Below are 23,218 nucleotides of genomic sequence, written 5' to 3'. Positions count from 1 at the left end.
TTCATGTCTTAGATTGTCTGGTGAGCAGCTAGATGTTGCAAAGTTGTGGTCTTCATGGTAGTCAGATTTTTGTTTCTATTTCAATTCTACCATGTAATATATATGACTCTGGGCAGTTCTTCCCACAATATAAAAGGGAGATAATAATCTCCACCATCAAAACATTTTGGATGAATGAAGATAATGTCTACAAATCCTTTAATATAATAGTCATCTTACAATAAGCTACCAATAAATGTTATTCACTGATATTGTTATTTTCAACATCACTATAGGCCCCTCAATTTACATACTGAGGAAGAGAATGAGAAGAAAATGAGAACTAAAAATTACTGTCTACTTTCAACAACCTTCATACCAACCTCTCTTTCTTTCAAGTAAATGAAGATGTCTTTGGCATATATAGTGTTCAATAATGGATCATGGTCTTCCTTTTCAATTCTTTCCAGGCTGTCACTGTCATTCTGTATGGTTATCTAATTAGAAATAATCAAAAAGATATTAGGAAAGGAATATTTCAAAGAAAGATTAGTCCACACATACTTATATTCATTTCACTGTCTTCTATTATGGTTCCTCAAATTTCAAGTATTCTGAACTATCGTAGATCATGTCTTGGCCCTTCGATCTGCACACTGTTCTGCAATCAATATTTGCCTAGTATATGCCTGTTCTGCCCCAGGAACAAGGCATCCCTTTTACACGTAACTTCAAGCCTCTCTTTTTATATGTATGAGCATTTTACCTGAATGCTATGTATGTGGAGCATGAACATGCTTTGCCAGTTCAAGGACAGAAGGCATTCCATTCCCTTGGGACTGGATTGATAGTTGTAACAAGTCATGCAGGTTCTAAGAACTGAATCTGAGTCCTCTGCAGAAACAGCAAGTATTCTTAACTACTGGGCCATCTCTGCAGCCCCAATTCAAGCTTCTCTTATGACAACATTTTTATTATTTCAGCTAGCTATGTCATCTGTCTTCTAACATCTCATGCTATGTATGCCTCAATCTTTTGATCTGCCCTGACTCATCTTAGTAGTTTTTTCCTACATCTAAAACTTTATCTAAGTTGTTTTGCTTCTAAATAGGGAACATTTCTCCTTTAACTTGTTAAATATCATCCCTTTATTTCATTCTTATAATTTACAACTTAAAAACTTGTGTTATGTCCCAATACTTTTATCTGGCCTAATTCATCTTAGTAGCTTTTTCTTACATCTTAACCTTTATCTAGGTTGTTTTGCTTCTAAATAGGGAACATTTCTCCTTCAACTTGCTAAATATCATCCCTTTATTTAATTCTTGTCGTTCACAACTTAACTATGTCCCTTCTTGGGATATATATGTCTCAATATTTTGGCCTTAATAAGCATAAGTACTTTCTGATTGCTAAGCTTCATCACTATAAAATCATAAATTAAAGATATCCTATAATATCAACTTGAAATAAGAGGAAATTTTCAAAGGGTCTAGTAACATTTTTCCACTTCATGGGTAACCTCAGGGTATGAAAAATGAGAAATGGGAGATTATGCATCACTTCTCATTAAATAAGAAGGTAGCTAAAAAATTATCATCTCTTCCTGAGTTGAAGCTCCTTCCACAACACTGTATAAATTGCTTAGTTGTTTAAGAAGCATATAAAAAGAACACTTTTGAGGTTCTGGAGTTATGGCTCAGTGGCTAACCTGCTGCTTTTGCAGATAACTTAATTTCAGTTCCCAGCACCCATTTTGAGCAGCTCACTACTGATTATAACTCTAGCTCCAGGGATTTTTCAATGCCTCTGCCTTATACAGATACCTAAACTAGCATGCATAGACAGACACGGGCAGACAGGCAGGCAGGCAAGCAGACAAATAGGCGCACACTTTATTAAGATATTTTTTTAAACAATCTCTTTGGTAAAAGTTTATCTTAAATTAGATAAATCATCTTACCTAAATTAAACAAAGCCCTTTACTTATCTAATTTAGAAAAGAAAGAAAGAAAGAAAGAAAGAAAGAAAGAAAGAAAGAAAGAAAGAAAGAAAGAAAGAAAGAAAGAAAGAAAGAAAGAAAGAAAGAAAGAGAGAGAGAGAGGGGGAGGGAAGGAGGAAGGAAGGAAGGAAGGAAGGAAGGAAGGAAGGAAGGAAGGAAGGAAGGAAGGAAGGAAGGAAGGAAGGAAGGAAGGGAGAGAGGGAGGGAGGGAGGGAGGGAGGGAGGGAGGGAGGGAGGGAGGGAGGGAGGGAGGGAGGGAGGGAGGGAGGAATACCTCAGTTTCGTTTCCACCCAGAGTTGACTGAAAGCTTTTGGAACTAGATACATATGGGTTGGAGTTCTCAACAGGATTGAATGCCTTTGAACTTGGCATGACAGCACTGAAATTGTCTGTTCTGGATTCAAAAGCATTGCTGGACATATTAGGGCTATTCTCATTTTCAAAGACAAGGAATGATTTGAATAATTCCTCTTCATCAACAATTTTAGTCTCTTCAAGATTCTGTAGATCTGTAAAGGACAACTGGTCGGCAGGAATGAGTCCCTGACTCAGTGCTATTACCATCTCATACAGGGTATCTATGTTGTACTCTTCATCAGTAAATACCATTCTGGCTATTTCACCCTTCTCAGTGTCAGGCTTATGATCAAGGGATAAAGAGTCCTTGGGGGTTGCATTTTTATTGCTGGAATTCTCTTCCAAGGACAATAGTTCCTTTGGAGTAATGTCTGTTTTAGTGCTAGGTTTCTCCTGCAGAGTAGATTCGTCAGCTGTAGAGTTCTCCAGCAATGCCAATACTTCCCTCAAGAGAGTCTCTACATTACTGGGTGGATTCTCCCGAAATGCTAAGGCCACCCTCTCCAGCCTGGGATTCTTCATTGAAACAAGTAGCTCCTTCAGAACAGTCAACAGCTCTGCTCTGTGCTTCTCCTGTGAAGATAAGGACTCCTTCAAAGTTGCCACTTCATTGATGCTGGTCTCTTCCAAGGACAAGGATTTCTCAGCCTGAGCTTCCCTGGCAGCAGGGAAATCATCTTGAGTAGACTCATCTTCTGTGACCAACATCTTCATGAGGGCAACCATATCCTCAGTGCTGAGTTCTTCCAAAATGTTTAGAGGTTCTCCCAAGGCTTCTGAGGCCTCCAAGGCTTCTGAGGCCTCCAATGCCTCTAAGGCCTCCTTCGTAGTGTCAGAATGGTTCTGAATGTGAGGTGACTGATGACTAAGAGGCTCATCAACATCACTACTGGTATTCTCATTCAATATTTTCATTAAGAGGAATTCCTGTTCTAGAGCAACAGTCCTCTCTTGGCTTGATTCTTCAGTGGAGGAGCATCTGTCCTTACAAAATAGCTTTCTTAAAAAGGACTCTTCTTCGGAAACACTGTCCTGGGAGTCAAACATTTTTTGGGGGGAGTCATTTTTTCTATCAACCTGCTCCTGCAAGTCCAAAGACTTATGGAATTTCAATGTGTCTTCATCAGCAGAACTGAAAGGAGAAAATAGGTCCTGAGAGAAGTAGTTCTTGTCATCATTTGAAGCTACCGATTCTTTCCTATGTTCTCTTTCTTGACTGGTGGTCTTCTGTGAGGCAAATGGCATTGAGTGGGATAGTTTTTGTGAAATTAAGCAATTTTCATTTGGTGGCAATGGATTCTGAAGGAACTCAGGTGGAGGTTCCTTCCTATGTGATCCAGGCGTTATAGAAAACAAATTTCTGTCTTCATCTGTCATTTCCTGCCACTCTGACTGTGCTTGCTGTAAGGTTATTGTGTGAGTAGTACTCTTTCTTTTCAGTAAAGATGTATTTTGTTCCCTAAAGGATGGAGGCTCCTTAGTCAGTGACTTTGCTCCTGAAGTGACTGTTGGTAATACTAGTGGGTTTCTCAAATGGAACCCTGTCTCTTTAGTAATAGTCTGCTGCATCTCTACCTTTAAAGGCTTATGGGTGGAGGCTGGCTCCTCCCTGCTGTGCTGTTTCTTAAAAGCTGAATCTAACCAAAAATGTGAATCCTCCTCCATGTTATGCTTTGGTGAGACATGCTGCTTCTTCTGTTTGGACAATTCCCCAGGACTGATATGCTTCTTTGGCAGTGCAGATGGCCACTGGGAAGGGGGATCTTTCTCAGTGGTAGACTTCTTAAAGAACAATGGCTTGCTAATGACTCTTTCTTGTACTGCAGAGTTACTGAAGAAATGTCTTCTTTTAGGGAGCTGCTGCTGCTTCCTTAAAGGTGAGGGCTTCTTCAGGCAAGGGGCCTCGGCCATGTTATGCTGCTTCTCCAAAACTGTAGCTACTGGAAAATATAACATCTTCTCCTCAGTGGTAGGATTTTGCAGAGCCAGGGATTTTTTCACAGTGGACACCTCCATTCTCAAATGCTTGTCTGGCAGTACAGATGGCCCATGGAAATGGGAATCTTTCTTCTTAGTAGTTGACTTCTTAGAGAACAATGGCTCATTTTCATGGGTGACTGGCTGAACTCCTAGTGACCTCAAATTAGTGCCTTTTCCCTGAGTGTCAGGATTACTTTTAGAAGAGGATGGCTTCTTTGTATGGGTTGCTTCATTGGTACTATGTTTCCCTTTAAAAGTAACTGGCTCTGTTAAAGTATCATCTTTGTTATTTGTATTCTCTTGTAACACCTGTGGCTTCTTCAAGATGCTTGCATCTTCTCTAGTATTATATTTCTCTTCCAGTGAAGATGGCTCCTGTAACAAAGGCTTCATCTCAGTGGTAGGCTTCTTTTTCCTGAAATGTGGCTTTTTGACTGGTGGCTTCTCTTTAGTAGTCACCACATTTGATACTAATGATATCTTCTTGAATGAACTCTTCTCCTGAATCACAGGTTTCTCTTCTTGAACAACATGTTTATTCTTTAACCATAATGGGCTTGAGGTGAGCGTCACCTTCCTAATAACAGGCTTCTTCAAATCAGTCATCTGTGGATGGAAATAATTAACACAATTTTAGCCATTCATAAACAGTAGCTTCTGGTGAAGCTAAAAGCAGGTACCACTTATTCCCTATGGCTATTACCTCCTCAATGATGGTTGGCTCTTCAGGTTTATCCTTCTTTTTAGAAGTCATCAGTTCTGGATCAAACTCATTGTAATCTTCAGTCTCCTCCAGCGAGGTTAATGGTTTCTCCATTAGAAGTGTCTCCTGATGAAATGCACAACTCTTTAATGTCTTCCTCATAAGGCATGTCTCTTTAGTAGCAGGCTCCTCATTTAAAACTGTCTTTTCAAAGACAAATGGTTTCTCAGTAGTTAGTGTTTTAGGCTCATTGGGTATATCCAGAATAAACTCTTTCTCCATGTTTGACAGTGAGGTAACATGCCCCATCTTAGAACTGTAAATAAAACAAAGTCAGGGTAAGAAAAATGTAACTCTTAGTCCTCACCCACCACTTCATTCTGTTGCTACATTAACTAAAATCAAAGGAAAGAGCTTCAACTCCAAGACATTGCAAAGGGTTAAAAAAAGATATGTCATACCAAATCAAGTTAGTACCACACAGTATAGTTTCTATTCTTATATACTTACACTTTGTACTTTTCCCATGAAATCCATGTCATAATTTCTTATATATAGTTTATTTCCATTATTTATATACAGTGTTCCTACTATAATACTTATCTGGATGCATTATCTGCATATGCATTGATCGCTCTCACTAGAACTAGTTATTTATCTTTGACTATCAGCACCATGCCTCTGATAAAGTGCAGAATGAAATTATTACTGTTTAAGAGATGAAAATAATTAGAGATGAAGGCTGGTGTTTAATATTGATGGTATCTAACAGGATTCTCTGTAACAAGAAGTATTCAGAAGTTTGACTTCTCTTTAGTTTTTAATTTGACTTTTATTCTTCAAATGATTTGATTATATTACATTGATTACTCATTAATCATGGGATTCTATTCAAACCACCATTCGGAACACAAGGGATAAATGCCTCTAAAGACTACATAGCATATGATTCAATCCACATAAAATATACAGGATGCTAGGGTATAGGTCAACAGTTCTCAAATTGTGGATTGTGACCCCTTGGGGGTTGAACAATATTTTTTCAGAGTTCACCTAAGACATGGATATTTACATTATGATTCATAACAGTAGCAAAATTATAGTTATGAAGTAGCAACAAAAATAATTTTATGATTAATATATTACATGAGGGAAATATATTAAAGAGTTGCAGCATTAGGGAGACTGAGAACTACTGGTATAGGAAGAGCTGGAAATTAAATATCTAGATAAAGATTGTTTTGAAAGTGTTAACATTTTTAAAGTTACATGGTGGCAATAACACTAGAAAAATTTAAACCGCTGTATTGTAAAAGATAACAATTTAAATGTAGTGCCTTATTAAGATTCTGCTCATCAAAACACCTTCCCAGAACTTCCTGCTGAGTTCATTTACAATTCATCTCCAGGTCTTCAGATAGTCTACGTATAATAAGAACATACATTGCCTGGAGCTAGTCTGTCAACATTCAAATCCTATGCCCTTATTTAGGAACTAGGTAACCTCAGGCAAATTAATTCAGTGCTTTGAGTTCCCTACCTATAAAATGAGGATAAAAGTAATAGCTCTTTAATAAGTTTGTTGTGAATATTTGACAAAATAATATGCTTAATGACACTTAAAGGAATGTTAAGAACAGTTAAATGGCAATAAATTATATAATTTAGATAAAATGAACAAATTTGTAGAAAGTCACAAACTATCCACACTCATTAAAGAAGATAATAGAAAATTAATTAGACATATCATATGAAGGAACTGAGTTAACAACTGAAAACCTGACCACAAAGAGCTCAGGCTCAGACAGCTTCACTGGTGAAGTCTACCAAAAAGTTAAACAGAGATTAAAACCAGTTCCTCATAATCTCTTTAAGAAATAAGAAAGGTGGAAACAGGTTCCAACTCATATTTTAAGAACAGCTGTATTATGATTTCAAAAGAACAATAGTATTACGGGACAATAAAACTAAAAATCATACCTCTTATGTATAAAAATGGAAAACTCCCCAACAAAATACTAGAATAACAAATGCAGAAATGCATTTTACAGGATGGTCCACCATAATTAAGTTGATACCCTAGTAGTGCAAAGTTATTTTAACATCCAAAATTCAAGTATTATATCATACTAACAGAACAAAAATGATGTGATTATCAATAGATCCATACAAATCACTTGACAAAATTCAATACTTTTTCATAATTAAAACCACTCAGCAAACTATAAATAAAAATGAGATTCTTAGGCTGGCAAGATGGCTAAGCAGGAAAAGCTGCTCGCTATTTGGCCTGATGACTTGAGCTCCATCCCTAGGATGAACATATAAATACATAAACGCAGACACAAATGTGAAAAAAATAAAGGATAGAGCATACTAATTGGAATCAATAAGTTGTGTGTGTATGTGTGTGTGTGTGTGTGTGTGTGTGTGTGTGTGCGTGCACGCATGTGCATGCATGCACATGTGTGCACATCTAGACAAATGGACAGGCAGTCCAGTGGAAAGATAGGCAGACAACAGACAGATCAAAAGATGGCAGATAGACAGACAATAGATGGACAGACAGACTGATGAAAAGATAAACAGATACCAGACAGATTAAAAGATGACAAATGGACAGACAGATGAACAGACAACAGATATACAGACCAATGGACAGACAACACAAAGACAGACTGAAAGACGGCAGAAAGATGAACAGATGACAGACTGATGGATAGAGAAACAGACAACAATCAGACTGAAAGATGACAGACAGAAAGATAAACAGACTGACTGACAGACAACACAGGCAGATAGACAAACAGACAGGTGGACAAAAACCAGAAAGACTGAAAGATGGCAACTGGACACATAGGAAGATGAACAGACAACAGACAGACTCAAAGATGGCAGACAGAAAGATGGACAACAGACTAACAGATGACAGACATGCAGACAGATGGACAGAGAGACTGAAAGATAATAGACATACAGACATATGTACAGATAACAGATTGATAGACAACAGACAGACTGACAGGCAACATAGACAGACTGATGGACAGTCAACAAGCAGACTGAAAGATGACAACTGGATAGACAGAAAGATGGACGGCAGACTAACTGACAACACATAGACACACAGACAGATGAACAGACTGAAAGATAACAGACATACAGACAGACTGACAGACAACAGACAAACAATAGATTGACTGACAGACTTATAGACAACAGACAGACTGACAGACAACAGACTGACAGATGACAGACTGACAGACAGACTGACAGACTGACTGACAACAGACATACAGACTGACAGACTGACAGACAACAGACTGACAGACTGATAGACCGACAGACTGACAGACTGATAGACAGACCGACAGACCGACAGACTGACAGACTGACAGACTGACAGACAACAGACAGACTGATAGACAGACCGACAGACTGACAGACTGATAGACAGACAGACTGACAGACTGACAGACTGATAGACAGACTGACAGACTGACTGACAATAGACATACAGACTGACAGACTGATAAACAGACAGACCGACAGACTGACAGACTGACTGACAGACAGACTGACAGACAGACTAACAGACTGACTGACAACAGACATACAGACTGACAGACTGGCAGACAGACAGACAGACTGATAGACAGACTGACAGACTGACAGACTGACAGACAAACTGACTGACTGACTGACAGACTGACAGACAACAGACAGACTGACTGACAGACTGACACTGACAACAGACAGACAGACAGACTGATAGACTGACAGACAACAGACAGACAGATAGACTGACAGACTGACAGACTGACAGACAGACTCACTGATAGCCAGACTGACAGACAGACAGACTGATAGACAACAGACAGACAAACAGACAGATCAACTGACAGACAGACAAACAAACAGACTGATAGACAGACAGACTGACAGACTGACTGACAGACAGGTAACAGACAGACTGACAGACAGACAGACAGACAGACAGACAACAGACAGACAGACTGACAGACAAGCAGACTGACAGACAAGCAGACAGACAGACAGATATAAAGACAGACAGACAGATAAAAAGACCATGAATTCTAAAATAAGTGGTTGGGAGGATACATGAGAAGCTTGATTGGGGTGAAGGGCCAGCAAAGATGCAAATATAGTGTATTCATATATGAAATCCTCAAATACAAATACATCTGAAGAAGAAATCAGATTCATGAACCTGGTATAAAAGACATCTACAAAACCCTAAAGTTAAAATCATAGTTAATAGTGACATAATAATGCTTTTCTATCTAACATTAGCAAAAAGACAAGAATGACAAACTTTGGGTGCTTCTACATTTTACCAACATTCTAGCTAAGGTGGTTAGGTAATAAAATTAAATAAAGGCATCCCTGTTAGAAAGGAATAATCAAAATTATCTATAGTATCATATACAATTATATATGGTAATATATTTATATCATATAAATATATAGATATATAATAGTAAGGAATCCACACAAAAACGTTATAACTAATAGATAAGTTAAGCAAGATATCAGAAAAAACTAGATGCCCACATGCAGAATAAAAATAGACCTTTATCTATCACACTGCACAAAAATTATACTCAAGTTCACTAAAGACCTCAATTTGAAACAAAAAAAAAAAAACCTTAAAAACTGCTAAAAGAAACAGGAACTATACCTTATAAGATATAGAATTAGAAAACTACTTTCTGAATAGGACTATATTTGCTCAGAGATTAAAGTCAACAATTGACAATTGGGACTTCATAAAATGTAAGGCTTCTGCACAGCTAAGGAAACAATCGACCAAGAAAAGATAAGGCTCACAGAGTAGAAGAAACTCTTTGTCAGCTACACATTTAAAAAAGGATTAATATACAGAATACATAAAGAACTAAAAACAAAATCAGAAAAATTGGGTTATGGATCAAAATGAAGGGTTCTCAACTGAAGAAATAAAATGGGAGGTGATGGGGGAAAGTATAGAGGGTCAGGAATTTGAAAGGAGGAGAGTAGTAGTGGGAGAGGGAGGACTGGGGGTAAACATTAGAAAGTCCCAGATGCCAGGGACCTGAGAGGTTCCCAGGACATCACAGGGAGGACAGTAACCAAAATATCCAACAAAGACAAGATAGAACATGTAGAGACCATATCTGGTGGATAGGCCCTCAGTTAAGAGATGGGGCCATCCATCCATCTCAAAAATATTAACACAGAATTCCTCCTGTCTAAAGGAAATGCAGTGACAAAGAATGGAGCAGAGACTGAAGCAAAGGCCATCCAGAAACTGCCCCACCTAGGGATCCATCTCATCTGCTGACAACAAACCCAGACACTATTGCTGATGCCAAGAAGTGCTTGCTGACAGGAGCATGGTATAACTGTCCCCTGAGAGGCTCTGCCAGAGCTTGACCAATACAGATGTGGATGCACGCAGCCTAACATCGGACTGAGCATGGGACCCCAACAGAGGAGTTAAGGCAAGGACTGAAGGAGCTGAAGGGGTTTGCAACCCCAGGAAGAACAACAATATCAACCAACCAGACCCCTCCCCCCAAAGCTCCCAGGGACTAGGCCATCAACCAGAGTACACATGGGCATGGCTCCAGGCATATGCAGCAAAGGACTGCCTTATCGGGCATCAATGGGAGGGGAGGCCCTTGGTCCTGTGGAGGCTTGATGCCCCAGGGTAGGGAAATACTAGGGTGCTGACGAAGGAGTAGGTGGGCTGGGTGGGTGAGGCAGGGGAAGCAGGAGGGGATAGGAGGTTTGTGGAGGAGAAACTGAGAAGGGGAATAACATCTCCAAAGACGAATGCATAGTCTCTCCTTTATCATATGACACAATGCCTGCTGAGTGTTCTCTTACGTTTTTATTTTTTTCTGAGCAATTTCACCAACTCCCTTTTTTGTCCTTTTGGAAACATGTCTTTTAAGCTCTATATTGTCTTCCTTTGACTGGACACATTGACTATGAGATGCCTACAAGCAAACAAAAAAGAAAACAGTAAATTAAGAGAACCACATATTATTCAATACATGATTCTTATAAGAAAGCTATGACATGTTCCCAATCCTAGTCAGTTTATTTGAATGTTCACAATTTAAAATGTTCATAATGTATGGCACTAGGCCCATCCACCACAGTGGGAACTACACCAAGTAATCAGTATGATAATACTAATACATATCAACAAAATAGCAGCCATAAGTGTTCCCAAGGGATGTAGGATACAGTTCTGATTTCCATGCCAGGGATACTGGCTCATGAATAACTGACAAGATAGTTCGTCTTCTGTTCTGACTTAAAATGTACAGAGTAAGCAGGAAACATAACAAAATCTACTGTCAAATTTTGCTAAGAACAACTAGCTACTCAGGGTAGAACTCTAGCATAAATCTCTCTCTCTCTCTCTCTCTCTTTTACCTTCTCTCTTTCCCCCTGCCTTTCTTCAATAAAACTCTAAAACCATACTCTTTCTGTTCATCAAGGCCCACTGTGTTTGGACGATGGGATAGGCTTTCTCCTAACAAGCCTTGCCTAATCTCCCATCAGAAGGCCTTCCTACACTCTATTAGCCATGGACCAGACTAAGGACTCTCTCTTTCTCTCTCTCTCTCTCTCTCTCTCTCTCTCTCTCTCTCTCTCTCTCTCTCTCTCTCTCTCTCTCTCTCTCTCTCTCTTTCTCTCTCTCTCTCTCTCTCTCTTTCTCTCTCTCTCTCTCTCTCTGGTTTTTGGAGACAGGGTTTCTCTGTATAGCCCTGGCTATCCTGGAACTCACTTTGTAGACCAGGTTGGCCTCGAACTCAGAAATCTGCCTGCCTCTGCCTCTCGAGTGCTGGGGTTAAAGGCCTGCGCCTGCTTGGGAACCTCTCTCCCTCTGCCCTCTTCCCGTATTCCAGGGGCCGAGAATGTCAACCTGGTGCCCCTGGTACCAGGGGTTGCCCCTTGTCCACACCCCGCTGTGTGGGGTCAGTGGCTTCACACAGCCAGATGCCCACCTGGGGCCGAGTGGAAAGTGTCTGGCACTTCTCCCGTGTCTGCCTGCCCAGAGCACAGGAACTCTGGCAGGACTCGAGCTCTCTCCCTTCCCACCCACCCCCTTTCCCCTATACCCACACCCAACAACCTAATACCAAATTCACTGGGATCTTTCTTTTGAATTGCTTAGCTTCTAAAACTGTGACTAATGAATTACTAATGTTGGGGCTGGAGAGAGATGGATCAAGGAGTTAAAATACTCACTGCTCTTTTAGAGCACCTGGGTTAGATGCCCAGTACCAACACAGCAGCTCATAACTGCCTGTAATTCCAGTTCCAGGGTATACAACAACCTTCCTTTCCTGGCCTCTACAGATACCATGAAAGAGAAATGCCTATACACATACAAATAAATAACATTTAAACATCATATTAGTTGTATACACAATTCATAGTTTCTTGTAGCAGTCCAAATGCACAAAAACAACTTGCCCCATTCCACATGGTGCTGTCAGAGATTGTATATGAGAAGTACCAGGGGGAGTTACACGATGACTTTCCTTCTGCTTTGAGTATCTACTGTATTTCAGTCAAGTTCCTAGATACATTATTTAACAGAATATGAAATAAACCAAAAATTACAGGTATAAGATATATGTATGAATACATATATATGAAATTATCCAAAATTAACACATATATTATAATCTGCATAAAAAGAGATTATATTAACAGGGATCCAAAGTGGACAACTTTGCTTATACAACCATTTTCCATGGGGTCAAACGTGATCTGACAGAGGTATTTTAACAGGCACAAAAATACTTTACAGTAAAAAAAAACAGGCTTTGACTGGACGTGGTGGGGCACACCTCTAATCCCAGCACTCAGGAGGCAGAGGCAGGTGGATTTCTGAGTTCGAGGCCAGCCTGGTCTACAAAGTGAGTTCCAGGACAGCCAGGGCTATACAGAGAAACCCTGTCTCGAAAAACAAAAAGCAAAACAAACAAACAAAAACAAAAAACAAAAACCAGGCTTTGCTGTAGTCTAAGTGAAGTAGACTTTAAAACCTATGCTGGTTCTCATCTGTCAAGTAGAGATGCTAGTAGTATCTATTCTTTAGGATTTTACCAAGAGTGCATGGGCTTATACAAGAAAAATTCCTTAGACTAATTACTCAAGGCATCATAACCACTCATTAGGTATCAATTATGATTTTCTAAGACAGTGACTCCTTTTGGCCTGCTTTTTACATTGAATTACCAACATTCTATTATTTCTGATTTTCCTAACACCTTAACCTTATTCAAAGTTAAGTGACTCTTTTTGGCATACCTAGACAGTGAACTCATGAATTCTAGTAGTTAGGTCTAAAACATGTCCCTAAAACTCCTAGGTATGAGTCATTTGCCTCTGCTGGCTACTGCTACACACCACATTTGATTCCAAATTTTAAAGTCCACCTCTTCAGCTTCAGTTTTTTTCCCTCTACCTCCTCAACCCACTTGTCTCTCCCTACCTACTCAGTATCTTCCCAGAGCTACCTGCTCTGTCTCTCTTGCTTACTCAACAAGAATCTTATTGCCATCCCACAGAAGGGCTGTTATCAGGTAAACACAACCCTAAACTCAGCAGTCCTCAGAAACCTTGTGAAACAGATCCCTGTTTGTCAGGAAAAGCCATCACTTCCATTGTGCTCCCCCAATGGTCAACTACTGGGGCAATGGGCATCTAATTCCTGATTAATACAAGCATTATGTAACACATCAAAGTTTCCATGCTAAATCCCAGGCTTTCCTTGATTGTACCTCTCTATTCACCACTAATTGTCCCCACAAAACTGACAAGGTTTTCCCTGCTGCCTGCTATTTTCCATTTTCTGACCCTGGAAGTGTGGTTCCCCAAATAAAGTGTCTTTCTGCTTATGGAGTGATTTAATTTGGTAGTTTCACTGTGCCTTCACATACATATGGTGCCCAAACCTAGGAAAGACACTTGGGCACTGGAAGTCCAGTCCTACTACAACCAAACCAAACTGCCAACTTGGTCCTTCTGGCATAAATTGCCTCTGCTTGCTTTTGCCACCCACTACATTCGGCTTCAAAATTTGCTGTCTCTTCAGCTTGAGCTGCTCAACCTACTTGTCTCTCTTCACCTACTCAGTACCCTCTCAAAACTGCCTGCTCCCTCCCTCTCCCTCTCTCTTTTTTCTCTCTCTCTCTCTTTCTCACTAACTCAACAAGTCTTCCTGGTATGCCTTGTAGCCTCCCTATACCCTTTCTGGTACCCCATCACATGGACAAGAGCTATCTTGTGAAGCAGGTTTCTGTTTGTCAGGAAAAGGAATGCCTGTTCACATGATCATGGGCTTCTCTCTCACAAATCTCAGTCCCTTGCAAATAACCTCAGATTGAGACTTTGTCTTATGGCCTTATCTTTTGCCACGTCACCTTCCTTTATGTCTCCACTTTTATGATATTGCCATCCTTCTTCTGGTGGGTCTCCTATTTACAAGACCTTTCCTGAGTCTATCCTACCTCCTCTTGGCTTTCCTTCTGAGATTTGATACCATTTCTTCAAAGGTGTCTTCCTTTCTCCCTCTAACTAACAGGGGGCTCTTCCCATTCAGAATTAGGCTTCTCTTGCCTGTCTTCTCAATTTTCTCTCCCTCTTCAGACTCAGAGATACCATTAAGTGCTGCTGCCTTATTTTTTACTGTAAATATGATGGGGCCTTAATACAAGCTTGATTATTAGTCTCAATGGCAAGAAAATGGCACATTCAATTACTAAATCCTCATGGATTGTGATCATTTCTGCCAAGCACAAGAAAATGATCTGAACTATCTATCTCTAAGTCTTCTTTGCTCCTCCGTCTCCTCTCTCCTGATCATTAGGTTCTATCCAACAGAGATTCAAATCTCCGTAGGTGTGGATAATAGTAGAAAATTGTTACATGCTGTTTTACTGTACTGAAAAGCTGGCTCTTAGGGTGGGATTTGGTCTGCATACTTTAGACCCAAGCATGTTTGTCTCCAAGGCCAGCCTCTGACTCTATGACAGGAACAACAACAACAACAACAACAGGACAGCCCGGAGGGTGGGGAACACCATATTCTTGGGAATAGCTAAAAAATAAACTATTTCCAACAGAGGTTACTATTACTTTTCTAATGCTTTTTAAATTTATTCAGGAGAAATTTATGTATAAAATTAATGTGGCTAAATGTAATCACATGTTTATCTCTCTAAATAGTACTCCCCTTTTCTTGGTTTTCTTTACCAATATATTGGGCCATTCAAAGTCATGGATATCTTTGAAGCTTCTGCAGAAATGCAAATGTTTTTATCTTGGGATTTGTAAGATCACTGGGAGTGAAGTTTAAAGAAATATCTGTAAAATCCCATGCAGAGGAAGGAGTAGCTAAAACTTGCAACAGAAAAGGGTTGATAGTGAAAAATCTATATCCTTTATAATCTTAATTTGCTACACCATACCACATATGTAACTACAATTCAACTCTTATTTAGGAAAATAGATGTTTTTAAAAATTAGAACAAGGGGGCAACACCAGCTCTTCAGGATGGCTTAGCTTGGTTTAGTTTCCTTAGATGAAGAAGGCAACACTGGGCTTCTAATATATTTTGCATAAGGCTAAAATGTTTGATGATTTTCTCCTAAGAGTGAAAAACAACAGATGGGGACAAAACCACAAACAAGGTTTATGGAAAATAGGACTTAGGAACAATATTTGTTTGATGATTAAGTTTTATAAAATTCTAAGTTTATAATGGTCTGACCTAAAGACGTGTGTCTAATCACATATCTTTGCTAATTGTGGAAGGATTTAGCTACTTGAAGAAAACTGTCATACCAAAAAACAAATCTGTGATATTTTTAAAAAGTATACTGTAGAGGGAAGCAGAAACCGGCCTGAGTAGGACCACAGGCCTCATCCGGCTGGATCAGCGCCGGGGTAGCGGGAGCGCAGGGTTGCCTGACACCCGCCAGCTACCCACGACCCCCGCCGCAGGATTTTGGGACTGCTGGTGAGTGGAACACAGCTTCTGCTCCAATCCAATTGCGCGGGACCTGAGACTGCATTAGTTAGGGAAGCAGAAACCAGCCTGAGTAGGGCCACAGGCCTCACCCGGCCGGATCAGCGCCAGGGTAGCGGGAGCGCAGGGTTGCCTGACACCCGCCAGCTACCCACGACCCCCGCCGCAGGATTTTGGGACTGCTGGTGAGTGGAACACAGCTTCTGCTCCAGTCCAATCACGCGGGACCTGAGACTGCTCTGGTTGGGGAGAGAGAAATCCGGCCCACACAGGGCCACAAGCCTCTTCCGGTCAGAAAAGCACCTGAGCAGCTGGGGCGCAGGGTCTGCTGACACTCGCCAACTGCCCACAACACCCGCCACAGGATCTTAAGACTTCTGGTGAGGGGAGCACAGCTTCTGCTCCAATCCAATTGCGCGGGACCTGAGACTGCATTAGTTAGGGAAGCAGAAACCAGCCTGAGTAGGGCCACAGGCCTCACCCGGCCGGATCAGCGCCAGGGTAGCGGGAGCGCAGGGTTGCCTGACACCCGCCAGCTACCCACGACCCCCGCCGCAGGATTTTGGGACTGCTGGTGAGTGGAACACAGCTTCTGCTCCAGTCCAATCACGCGGGACCTGAGACTGCTCTGGTTGGGGAGAGAGAAATCCGGCCCACACAGGGCCACAAGCCTCTTCCGGTCAGAAAAGCACCTGAGCAGCTGGGGCGCAGGGTCTGCTGACACTCGCCAACTGCCCACAACACCCGCCACAGGATCTTAAGACTTCTGGTGAGGGGAGCACAGCTTCTGCTCCAATCCAATTGCGCGGGACCTGAGACTGCATTAGTTAGGGAAGCAGAAACCAGCCTGAGTAGGGCCACAGGCCTCACCCGGCCGGATCAGCGGCAGGGTAGCGGGAGCGCAGGGTTGCCTGACACCCGCCAGCTACCCACGACCCCCTCCGCAGGATTTTGGGACTGCTGGTGAGTGGAACACAGCTTCTGCTCCAATCTTTAAATAGTGACAACGATAACAACTAACCCCAGAGATTACCAGATGGCGAAAGGTAAACGTAATAATCTTACTAACAGAAACCAAGACCACTCACCATCATCAGAACCCAGCACCCCCACTTCACCCAGTCCAGGGCACCCCAACACACCGGAAAAGCTAGACACGGATTTAAAAGCATATCTCCTGATGATGATAGAGGACTTCAAGAAGGACGTTAATAACACACTTAAAGAAATGCAGGAGAACACTGCTAAAAAGGAAGAAGACAATAAAGAGGAAGCACAAAAATCCCTTAAAGAATTGCAGGAGAACACTGCTAAAGAGTTACAAATCCTTAAAGAAAAACATGATAACATAATCAAACAGGTAGAAGTCCTTACAGAAAAACAGGAAAACACATCCAAACAGATGATGGAAATGAACAAAACCATACTAGACCTAAAAAGGGAAGTAGACACAATAAAGAAAACCCAAAATGAGGCAACACTGGAGATAGAAACCCTAGGAAAGAAATCTGGAACAATAGATGCAAGCATCAGCAACAGAATACAAGAGATGGAAGAGAGAATCTCAGGTGCAGAAGATTCCATAGAGAACATCGGCACAACAATCAAGGAAAATGGAAAATGCAAAAAGATCCTAACTCAAAACATCCAAGAAATACAGGACATAATGAGAAGACCAAACCTACGGATAATAGGAGTGGATGAGAATGAAGATTTTCAACTCAAAGGACCAGCAAACATCTTCAACAAAATTATAGAAGAAAACTTCCCAAATCTAAAGAAAGAGATGCCCATGAACATACAAGAAGCCTACAGAACTCCAAATAGACTGGATCAGAAAAGAAATACCTCCCGACACATAATAATCAGAGCAACAAATGCTCTAAATAAAGATAGAATACTAAAAGCAGTAAGAGAAAAAGGCCAAGTAACATATAAAGGCAAGCCTATCAGAATTACACCAGATTTTTCACCAGAGACTATGAAAGCCAGAAGATCCTGGACAGATGTTATACAGACACTAAAAGAACACAAATTCCAGCCCAGGCTACTATACCCAGCCAAACTCTCAATTAACATAGATGGAGAAACCAAAGTATTCCACGACAAAACCAAATTCACACATTATCTCTCTACGAATCCAGCCCTTCAAAGGATAATAACAGAAAAAAACCAATACAAGGACAGGAACCACGCCCTAGAAACAACAAGAAGGTAATCCCTCAACAAACCTAAAAGAAGACAGCCACAAGAACAGAATGCCAACTTTAACATCAAAAATAACAGGAAACACCAATTTCTTTTCCTTAATATCTCTTAATATCAATGGACTCAACTCCCCGATAAAAAGACATAGACTAACAAACTGGCTACACAAACAAGACCCAACATTTTGCTGCTTACAGGAAACTCATCTCAGAGAAAAGGATAGACACTACCTCAGAATGAAAGGCTGGAAAACAATTCTCCAAGCAAATGGCGTGAAGAAACAAGCTGGAGTAGCCATTCTAATATCTGATAAGATTGACTTCCAACCCAAAGTCATTAAAAAAGACAGGGAGGGACACTTCATACTCATCAAAGGTAAAATCCTCCAAGAGGAACTATCAATCCTGAATATCTATGCTCCAAATACAAAGGCAGCCACATTCATTAAAGAAACTTTGGTAAATCTCAAAGCACACATTGCACCTCATACAATAATAGTGGGAGACTTCAACACACCACTTTCACCAATGGACAGATCATGGAAACAGAAACTAAACAGGGACACAGTGAAACTAAGAGAAATTATGAATCAAATGGATCTGGCAGATATCTACAGAACATTCTATCCTAAAACAAAAGGATATACCTTCTTCTCAGCACCTCATGGTACCTTCTCCAAAATTGACCACATAATTGGTCACAAAACAGGCCTCAACAGATATAAAAATATTGAAATTGTCCCATGCATCCTATCAGATCACCATGGACTAAGGCTGATCTTCAATAACAAAATAAATAATAGAAAGCCAACCTTCACGTGGAAACTGAACAACACTCTTCTCAATGATACCTTGGTCAAGGAAGGAATAAAGAAAGAAATTAAGGACTTTTTAGAGTTCAATGAAAATGAAGCCACAACATACCCAAACTTATGGGACGCAATGAAAGCATTTTTAAGAGGAAAACTCATAGCTCTGAGTGCCTCCAAAAGGAAACTAGAGAGAGCACACATTAGCAGCTTGACAACACACCTAAAAGCACTAGAACAAAAGGAAGCAAATTCACCCAAGAGGAGTAGACGGCAGGAAATAATCAAACTCAGGGGTGAAATCAACCAAGTAGAAACAAGAAAAACTATTCAAAGAATCAACCAATCAAGGAGCTGGTTCTTTGAGAAAATCAACAAGATAGATAAACCCTTAGCCAGACTCACTAGAGGGCACAGGGAAAGCATCCTAATTAACAAAATCAGAAATGAAAAAGGAGACATAACAACAGATCCTGAAGACATCCAAAACACCATCAGATCCTTCTACCAAAGGCTATACTCAACAAAACTGGAGAACCTGGATGAAATGGACAAGTTCCTAGACAGATACCAGGTACCAAAGTTGAATCAAGATCAGGTTAATGATCTAAACAGCCCTATATCCCCCAAAGAAATAGAAGCAGTCATTAATAGTCTCCCAACTAAAAAAAGCCCAGGACCAGATGGGTTTAGTGCAGAGTTCTATCAGACCTTCAAAGAAGATCTAATCCCAGTTCTTCACAAACTATTCCACAAAATAGAAACAGAAGGTACTCTACCCAACTCATTCTATGAAGCCACAATTACTCTGATACCTAAACCACAAAAAGACCCAACAAAGATAGAAAACTTCAGACCAATATCCCTTATGAATATTGATGCAAAAATCCTCAATAAAGTTCTTGCTAACCGAATCCAAGAACACATCAAAACAATCATCCATCCTGACCAAGTAGGTTTCATCCCAGGGATGCAGGGATGGTTCAATATACGGAAATCCATCAACGTAATCCAGTATATAAACAAACTCAAAGATAAAAACCACATGGTCATCTCCTTAGATGCGGAAAAAGCATTTGACAAGATCCAACACCCATTCATGATAAAAGTCTTGGAAAGATCAGGAATTCAAGGCCCATACCTAAACATGATAAAAGCAATCTACAGCAAACCAGTAGCCAACATCAAAGTAAATGGTGAGAAGCTTGAAGCAATCCCTCTAAAATCAGGGACTAGACAAGGCTGTCCACTTTCTCCATACCTATTCAACATTGTACTTGAAGTCCTAGCCAGAGCAATTCGACAACAAAAGGAGATCAAAGGGATACAAATTGGAAAAGATGAAGTCAAAATATCACTTTTTGCAGATGATATGATAGTATATATAAGTGACCCTAAAAATTCCACCAGAGAACTCCTAAGCCTGATAAACAGCTTCGGTGAAGTAGCTGGATATAAAATTAACTCAAACAAATCAATGGCCTTTCTCTACACAAAGAATAAACAGGCTGAGAAAGAAATTAGGGAAACAACACCCTTCTCAATAGTCACAAATAATATAAAATATCTTGGCGTGACTCTAACTAAGGAAGTGAAAGATCTGTATAATAAAAACTTCAAGTCTCTGAAGAAAGAAATTATAGAAGATCTCAGAAGATGGAAAGATCTCCCATGCTCATGGATTGGCAGGATCAACATTGTAAAAATGGCTATCTTGCCAAAAGCAATCTACAGATTCAATGCAATCCCCATCAAAATTCCAAATCAATTCTTCAACGAATTAGAAAGTGCAATCTGCAAATTCATCTGGAATAACAAAAAACCTAGGATAGCAAAAACTCTTCTCAAGGATAAAAGAACCTCTGGTGGAATCACCATGCCGGACCTAAAGCTCTACTACAGAGCAATTGTGATAAAAACTGCATGGTACTGGTATAGTGACAGACAAATAGACCAATGGAATAGAATTGAAGACCCAGAAATGAACCCACACACCTATGGTCACTTGATCTTCGACAAGGGAGCTAAAAACATCCAGTGGAAGAAAGACAGCATTTTCAACAAATGGTGCTGGCACAACTGGTTGTTAACATGTAGAAGAATGCGAATCGATCCATTCCTATCTCCTTGTACTAAGGTCAAGTCTAAGTGGATCAAGGAACTTCACATAAAACCAGAGACACTGAAACTTATAGAGGAGAAAGTGGGGAAAAGCCTTGAAGATATGGGCACAGGGGAAAAATTCCTGAATAGAACAGTAATGGCTTGTGCTGTAAGATCGAGAATTGACAAGTGGGACCTCATGAAACTACAAAGCTTCTGCAAGGCTAAAGACACCATCAATAAGACAAAAAAACCACCAACAGATTGGGAAAGGATCTTCACCTATCCTAAATCAGATAAGGGACTAATATCCAATATATATAAAGAACTCAAGAAGGTGGACTCCAGAAAGTCAAATAACCCCATTAAAAAATGGGGCTCAGAACTGAACAAAGAATTCTCACCTGAGGAATACCGAATGGCAGAGAAGCACCTGAAAAAATGTTCAACATCCTTAATCATCAGGGAAATGCAAATCAAAACAACCCTGAGATTCCACCTCACACCAGTCAGAATGGCTAAGATCAAAAATTCAGGTGACAGCAGATGCTGGCGAGGATGTGGAGAAAGAGGAACACTCCTCCATTGTTGGTGGGATTGCAAGCTTGTACAACCACTCTGGAAATCAGTCTGGCGGTTCCTCAGAAAATTGGACATAGTACTACCGGAGGATCCAGCAATACCTCTCCTGGGCATATATCCAGAAGATGTCCCAACCGGTAAGAAGGACACATGCTCCACTATGTTCATAGCAGCCCTATTTATAATAGCCAGAAGCTGGAAAGAACCCAGATGTCCCTCAACAGAGGAATGGATACAGAAATTATGGTACATTTACACAATGGAGTACTACTCAGCTATTAAAAAGAATGAATTTATGAAATTCCTAGCCAAATGGATGGACCTGGAGGGCATCATCTTGAGTGAAGTAACACAATCACAAAAGAACTCACACAATATGTATTCACTGATAAGTGGATATTAGCCCAAAACTTAGGATACCCAAGATATAAGATACAATTTGCTAAACGCATGAAACTCAAGAAGAATGAAGACCAAAGTGTGGACACTGTGCACCTTCTTAGAATTGGGAACAAAACACCCAGGGAAGGAGCTACAGAGACAAAGTTCGTAGCTGTGATGAAAGGATGGTCCATTTAGAGACTGCTGTATCCAGGGATCCGTCCCATAATCAGCTTCTAAACGCTGACACCATTGCATACACTAGCAAGATCTTGCTGAAAGGACCCAAATATAGCTGTCTCTTGTGAGACGATGCCGGGGCCTAGCAAACACAGGAGTGGATGTTCACAGTCAGCTATTGGATGTATCACAGGGCTCCCAATGGAGAAGCTAGAGAAAGTACCCAAGGAGCTAAAGGGATCTGCAACCCTATTGTTGGAACAACATGATGTACTAACCGGAACCCTGGAGCTCTTGTCTCTAGCTGCATATGTATCGAAAGATGGCCTAGTCGGCCATCAATGGAAAGAGAGGCCCATTGGACTTGCAAACTTTATATGCCCCAATATAGGGGAATGCCAGGGCCAAAAGAATGGGAATGGGTGGGTAGGGAAGTGGGGGGCGCTATGGGGGACTTTTGGGATAGTATTGGAAATGTAATTGAGGAAATTATGTAATAAAAATATTAAAAAAAAAAATAAAATGCTGAACAATCAAAAAAAAAAAAAAGTATACTGTAAAAGGAACTGGAAATGAGGTTCCTGGTTTCTCTATGGACTGTGTTTACAGTTTGACATGTATTTTCATACTAAAGGATCTTCAATTTTGGAAGTTACAAATTATATGGCTCAAACTTAACATGAATTCTGAAATCCTAATATTATAAAAGTTACTAGCTTATTATAAACTGTTAAAGCTAATCAAGACATAAAGTTAATGGTCAGTCACCTTATACATGATCAAATTCTTTCATCTGCTCAAAACCATGCTTGTAGTCATGCTAAGTATCATTGTAATTTTTTTACAAGCTTGGAGGGAGAAACAAATTTTT

The 23,218-nt window shown here is 40.4% G+C and overlaps 1 protein-coding gene across 1 annotated transcript in view; it reads right to left on the bottom strand.

Annotated features, from left to right (window-relative positions):
• Window positions 1-23,218, bottom strand: part of Ccnb3 (cyclin B3) — a 55,742-nt gene that overhangs the window by 18,261 nt on the left and 14,263 nt on the right. Inside the window, exons 4-7 of the mRNA XM_021153631.2 lie at window positions 10,915-11,027; window positions 5,023-5,338; window positions 2,256-4,925; window positions 363-476 (exon numbers count right to left, since the gene is read on the bottom strand). Coding sequence (XP_021009290.1) covers window positions 363-476; window positions 2,256-4,925; window positions 5,023-5,338; window positions 10,915-11,027 — 3,213 coding nt within the window. The remainder of the gene's footprint in view (window positions 1-362; window positions 477-2,255; window positions 4,926-5,022; window positions 5,339-10,914; window positions 11,028-23,218) is intronic.

This window comes from Mus caroli, unplaced genomic scaffold (assembly GCF_978045245.1).
Source record: "Mus caroli unplaced genomic scaffold, Mus_caroli_1 scaffold_5, whole genome shotgun sequence".
In the NCBI taxonomy this organism is placed as follows: domain Eukaryota; kingdom Metazoa; phylum Chordata; class Mammalia; order Rodentia; family Muridae; genus Mus; species Mus caroli.
Note: the sequence above shows the minus strand (reverse complement) of the source record. Positions and strands in the feature narration are given on the sequence as shown.